Raw genomic sequence first — 6,190 nt, 5'->3', positions numbered from 1 at the left:
AAGTAAATGTATTTGGAATTGAAGGGTTATGTCATTCTGGTATATTCCATGCTGGTAAGAGAAGGTTTGTTTCACTTGCATCTAAAATGGAGATGCTTCATAACCTATATCCAGATTATCAAATAATTATTACAGGACATTCTTTAGGGGGTGGTGTTGGTATTGTATTATCTGCGTTGTTGTTGGAGACGTATCCAGATTGGGATATAAAGTGTTTTGCTTTTGCACCAGCAGCTGCATTTTCTAAAGAAATTGCATGTTGTAAACATATGAAAAATATGGTAATTAGTTTAATTAATAATAATGATATTGTCCCAAGACTAAGTTTAGGTAGTTTTGAGTATTTTAAAGGAATGATCAAATGTGTTAAAGATATTATTGGAATACATGCTAAAGAATTGCTTGTTGATTCTGTTAAACAAGTCGAGAATCCAATGACAACTGCAATAAAAATTATTGGAAATAAAAAAGATGAATTAATTCAAGCAATAAACTTAATCAATACAACTCATCCCCCTTTTATTCCTTCTGGTAGAGTGATTCAAATGATTCCAGGAAAGTCAGTGTCTAAGCCAATTTCTCCAGATGGAATTGAATTAGAAGACTTAACTAAACCAAGTGAAGACCTCCCTCAATGGTTTGAAGTACCAAACGAAGCATTTGGGAGAATATTACCAAAGATGTCAATGTATCTTGACCATATCCCTCATTCTTATGAATCTATTGTGAACGATTGTATTAAGGAGATTGGAAAGTTTGACTTTAATGAACCTCAAACTAACGGAACTGATCTGTTATGATTTTTTTGATATTTTAAATTTATGTCATATCTTTTTTAATTCAAATTTCAAGATATTTATTCAATAAAGTATGGTTTTTAAATTAATAAAATATAGTTTACTTTTAAGATGATACGAGAATTAATAATATCGAAAAGACAGTAGTATAAAAAGGCACTCAAAATAAAGATAGAAATTCAAAAGAGAAAAGATGAATATGATTGTAATCATGTTGTTTGCTTTTGGAGTCTTTGCTGAAGACTGGACTGACAACTATCAAGGAGCCCATTATGTATTAGCAACCTTGTTAATTTTTGGGTGCTTGTTTATTGTTCTAATTGGGCTTGCAAGTATCTTTGCAGTAGTAGTAACTCTCAGAGAGTGGTTGATTAAAAGAAAAGAGGCTAAAGAGTCCAGTGTTGAAAAAATTGATACACCAGCTCCTAACACTAACTGAAAGAAGTGGAGAAAGCTAATTCAGTTTTTTGTTTTTTGTTAATAAGGCATAGACGTCAAAAAGATGATAAGTGACTACAAAACTAAACTAAGTAACAAAAGAATACAAGAAAGAGTCAAGGAAGTTGTTTTATTTTTTTGAGAAGATTTCGTTTTTATAGTACTTAAAATAGAAAAATATAAAATGAACTCAAAAGTTAATAAAGAACTTTAAAAAAATTAAATGTCGAAGGATAACAAAGAACCAGTGAACCTTAAAAGTATTGAACAACGATTACAAGATACAAATGTATTTCTTCAGTCAACGTTTGAACCAGAAATCTATATTGACTCATTATTATCTGAACAATGTGACTATTCAATAGAAAAAGGGATTGAAGCTTTTGATATTGATCCAATCTTACAGTGTTTAAATGTTATTAAGTCACGAATTGACAATCAATTCATTGCATATAAAAGATCAGTAGAACAGTTACAAGAGCAGTGTGTTCATGAAGAAGAAACACATATATCAACAGTAACTAATGCACGAGAGAAATTTAATAAAGCATTAGAAGAATTTAAACAAACAGAAAATGGAGTTTCTGAATTATCTACAGATATTATGCAAGCAGGAGAACGACTTCAAGATTTAACAGTTGAAGCAAATAGGGGAAAACAAGCATCAATGATTATTGATATGTTTACAAAATTCAATAAAGATAATAACTTTGATCCAAGGAAATATACAGAAGAATATCCGGATATTGACTTTGTTACTCGAATAAAAAAATTAAAAACATTGTGTAAAGAGCTTCAAAATCCACAAACAACACTTGGAACAGCTAATACAGAAAAGTTTTATTCATATATAGAAAATGAATATATGAAAAAATTTTCAACTGCTATGACAGAAAAAAATATTAATGATATGAAAGATTATGCAGAGTTATTGTATTATTTAAATGGAGGAGATAAGTGTGTTAAAGAGTATCTTAAAGGTAATGCATTTTTATATGATGAAATAGATATTAGACAAGATGAACAGTTAGCAGAAACAGATCAGGAAATAGATAATAAGGTATGTAAAATTAATAATCAATGTCTTCAAGCATTCTTAAAAAAAATATTAAATCAAATTCAAAAAGAAAAAAGAGAAATAGAAAAAATATTTGTTCAAAAAGATATTGTTGTTGCTAAATATGTTCAAAAGATATTCAAATTTAGAATATCCAATTTTTATAGTGTTTATGTTTATAAAGGATATGACGAAGACCCTGATTTCTTTTGGAAGTATTTATTTAAATGTTATGATGCTTATGATCAAATTACTAATTCATTTGTAAAAAGTTTAACTTCATTTGGTATTAATGGTGCATTTCTTAGTGATCTTGTTGAACGAGTTTTTGAAGAAGATAAAACATCAAACTATTCAGAAACAGAAATCAGTTACATTGCATCTGTTTTTAAACAAAATCAAGATTCTTATAATACTTATAAAAAGTCTATTAAAATTGATAATGTTTCTAAACTTGATATTGATGGATTTAGTAAAGTTATAGAACCTACAACAATTAAAAATGTATGTGATCAATTATCGTTTGCATTAATTAGAGCACAATCACTAACCTTACCAGATTCATTTGACTATGTTATCAGTAAATTATTTTCATCATTAACACAATGGCTAGATTATGTTTTATTAGATTGTTGTGAAAGAATGGTTTATTTAACTCAAAAACAAGCAAATCATCCAGATAAAAGTATTCCATTTTTATCAAGTTATTTAACTTTATTAGATAATATTTGTAAATCTATTTCATTAATCCAAATGATGTTTGAAAAAAATCTAACGCCTTGTTTTAAATATTCTGTTCAAAAATTAAATGAATATAATAAACAATTTAAAAATAAAATTCAGTCAATTCAATCAACACTATCCACTTCAGTAGAAAATCTTTGTAATTGGTTATTAAATTGTATAGAAAAATTAATGAATTATAAAAATGAATTTAAATTTAAAGATGAAAAAGATGAAACTTGGGTATTAAATCCAAGAGCAACTTCAATTGGAATTGAAATTTGCAAATATTTAAATAACTCTATTAAAATAGTTAATAGCAAGTTAACTGGATTAAATAAAAAGAATTTCTTAATTAGAATTGCTCATGGATTTCATGATTTATTTATCAGAACAATTAAAAAATTAAAAATTACTCCAATTAGTGGTGGATTTGTATTTATGTATGATGTTAGTGCTATTTGTGATACTATTAGAGCATTAAAATTTCCTGCTGTTGTACGTCCAATGTTTGAAAATCTTTCATTATTATTTAAAATATTTTGTACTCCTAAGGACCAAGTTGTTCTTATTGCAAATGCTATTTTAGGGGATGGTGGTTTTAAATATGTTGATCCAAATGATCTTTTCAAATGTAGAACTGATTTTTCTAAAGACATGAAAATCGATTTAATTTAATATGACTTCTTTTATTTAATTTTACTTAAATTGTCCTTGTGAGCTTAAAAATAATAATAAAACTTACACTATACTACATTTTTTTATTAGTACTTTTTCTTCATATCCTTTTAATTGTTCAACAAAAGAACTATTAGGACAAATGATTGGTCTACATTTTAAAGTATAACTATAACTTTGTTCATACGTCCACTTATTTTTTTTCATTAAATAAGCAATAACAATACTTGCACTTCTTGAAATTCCAGCTGCACAATGAACTAATACCGCACCACTACTATTTCTTGCTTGGTCAATAAATTGATAACACTCTTCAAAATAAACACTAATATCTTCTTTTACACTATCATCAATATTAATTTGTTTATAAACAAATAACTCTGGAAATATTGGTTGTAATGGTCCAATAGTTAATATATGAGTAATTTTCATTTCTTGAAGATAACTTTTATTGTGTGCATTTGCATAACTTCCAAGAAATAAACTATCAATAATTTTATCAAACTTACCATAATCCCTTCCAATGAATTGGCATTGTTTTGGTAACTTTGATTCATAGTATTTTGATGTTGTAATAACTTCATCATAAGAAGCCATAAATTGTTCTAATTGGTTTAGGTTAGTTAATGAAGGACAATCCTCTACTAAACAATCTAACATATCGATATATGTTAAATGAATTAATGAAGTAATTTCTTCTGAAATTTTAGTGATTGGGTTATTAAAAAGAACAAGACGAGCAAGATTAGTTTGAGTATAAATTTCTTGTGGTATTTCTTTTAATTTACAACGTCCTAATGTGATTGATGTTAATGTAGTAATTTGTGATAACATTTTAACAATAGAATCCAAGGCTGATTGGTTCATACTTAAATTAAATAATTGAGGTAATTGAACAATAACCTGGTTATTAAACTGTGTGGAGTCTGCAACTATACTTTTCAGATTTTCACATTTTAATTTAAAAGAATCGAATGAACATCTAGAAACACTTATTATATCTAACGAATTAAGACTTAATTTAAGCTTCTTTAAAGGGCAATCATCAATAGTTAATAGACGTAATGAACTATTAATATTCAAATGTACTAGTGGGTTGTTAGATGCTTTTAAAGAGCCTAAGTGAGGTGGTGTTGTTATTTCTGTTATTGAATTAAAACTAATATCAAGAGCGTTGAGAGCATTTAAAGATGTTAAGGAAATAATATTTTCAATATTGTTATGTGAAAGAACAAGTGTTTGTAATAAAGGACATTCAAGAAGAGGACTAACATCTTTAATTGTATTAAAACTAAAATCTATAAACGTTAACATGGTAATCCCTGATAAACCAGGGATGTGGTCAGCTTGTATCATAGACACAATTAGTTGTTGTAAGTCAGGTTTTGAATGAGTAACAAAATCAAATAATTCATCTACATTTTCAACTGAGTTTATTGTAGCAATGAATGAATTGTTTCCAAAACAACGTTTCCACTTTTCATGTCGAGAGGTAAGTGACATGACAATATTATCTAAAAAGAATTAAGATAGAAAAACTAACAAAATAAAAGACAATTTTAATGAAAAAAAGAAAAAAAAAAAGAAACTGAAAAAGGGTTTTTGAGTGTATTATTATCTCTGTTTTTATGGAGCCAAATAATAAATTTGTTTGTAGTGTTGGCTATTACACTAACCGTGGGGTCTCAAAGACTGATGAAGAAAATTTTGAGTTGTCAAGTTATAATGGTAAGTGTTTAAATATCGAATATCCAAAATGCTGTGAATGTGGTCAAGAGATGAAGTCAATGTTATATCTTCATTGTCCAATAGATGAAGACCAAACACGCCATGTATCAATTTTTTATTGCCCACACCACCTTTGTTTTAGAGCATTTTCAACAATCCAACCAAAACAACAAATAATGAAAACAGAAGAAAAGAAACAAGATGAAGGATTTAGTTTGATTGAAATAGACGATTCTACATTTGCATCTATTATTACTTCACAACCAAAAAAAGAAGTAAAAAAGAAAAAGGTAGAGGGCTGTTGTGGGAAATGGATTGAATGGTATGAAGAATACAAAACACTCAAAGAATTTAATGACAGTGAATTAGAAAAAATTAAATTATTTAAGAATATTGAAGAAGAGAATTCTGAAGACGAATTTGAAACTGTGTCAGATCCTCAATGGGAAAAATTTATAACATCAATGAATGAAAATCCTAAACAAATTGTAAGATATGGTGGAGAGCCATTATTTATTAATGAGTCCAATAAAAAAAAACAAGAAGAAGTTCATAAATGTTCGATATGTGGGAATGAATTATTATATGAATTTGAAATACTTCCTTCAATAATTTCATTAATAAAAGATATTCCAGAATTTGGTGCATTATTAATATATTCCTGTGAACATTGTTTTAATGGAACTGAAAGTAGTGTTATAATATTTGAACCAAATGAATAAAAAAGGAAAAATAAATCAATTCATTATGTTTTAATTTTCTTTCTTTT

The 6,190-nt window shown here is 27.2% G+C and overlaps 4 protein-coding genes across 4 annotated transcripts in view, besides 4 other annotated features; 3 read left to right on the top strand and 1 right to left on the bottom strand.

Annotated features, from left to right (window-relative positions):
- Positions 1-800, top strand: part of EDI_037160 (lipase containing protein, putative) — a gene marked incomplete at both ends in the record, with an annotated part of 1,610 nt that extends 810 nt beyond the window's left edge. Inside the window, one exon of the mRNA XM_001739418.1 lies at positions 4-800. Within this exon, the coding sequence (XP_001739470.1) occupies positions 4-800 (797 nt within the window). The remainder of the gene's footprint in view (positions 1-3) is intronic.
- A 74-nt stretch (positions 801-874) lies between these two features.
- Positions 875-895: a sequence feature (AT_rich).
- Positions 896-1,458: 563 nt separating this feature from the next.
- EDI_037150 (uncharacterized protein) lies at positions 1,459-3,693 on the top strand (the record flags this gene model as incomplete). Its single annotated transcript, XM_001739417.1, has 1 exon — positions 1,459-3,693. The coding sequence occupies one exon, from the start codon at positions 1,459-1,461 to the stop codon at positions 3,691-3,693; it is 2,235 nt and encodes a 744-aa protein (XP_001739469.1).
- Positions 3,092-3,132: a sequence feature (AT_rich).
- Positions 3,184-3,237: a sequence feature (AT_rich).
- Positions 3,694-3,756: 63 nt separating the features above from the next.
- On the bottom strand, positions 3,757-5,196 carry EDI_037140 (internalin-A precursor, putative; the record flags this gene model as incomplete). The annotated part of the gene is made up of 1 exon (XM_001739416.1): positions 3,757-5,196. The coding sequence occupies one exon, from the start codon at positions 5,194-5,196 to the stop codon at positions 3,757-3,759; it is 1,440 nt and encodes a 479-aa protein (XP_001739468.1).
- A 13-nt stretch (positions 5,197-5,209) lies between these two features.
- Positions 5,210-5,289: a microsatellite.
- A 32-nt stretch (positions 5,290-5,321) lies between these two features.
- EDI_037130 (uncharacterized protein) lies at positions 5,322-6,143 on the top strand (the record flags this gene model as incomplete). Its single annotated transcript, XM_001739415.1, has 1 exon — positions 5,322-6,143. The coding sequence occupies one exon, from the start codon at positions 5,322-5,324 to the stop codon at positions 6,141-6,143; it is 822 nt and encodes a 273-aa protein (XP_001739467.1).
- Positions 6,144-6,190: the final 47 nt, after the last annotated feature.

This window comes from Entamoeba dispar, genomic scaffold (genome assembly GCF_000209125.1).
Source record: "Entamoeba dispar SAW760 scf_1105229462179 genomic scaffold, whole genome shotgun sequence".
Classification (NCBI taxonomy): Eukaryota; Evosea; order Mastigamoebida; family Endamoebidae; genus Entamoeba; species Entamoeba dispar.
This window is presented reverse-complemented; position numbering and strand designations above follow the sequence as displayed.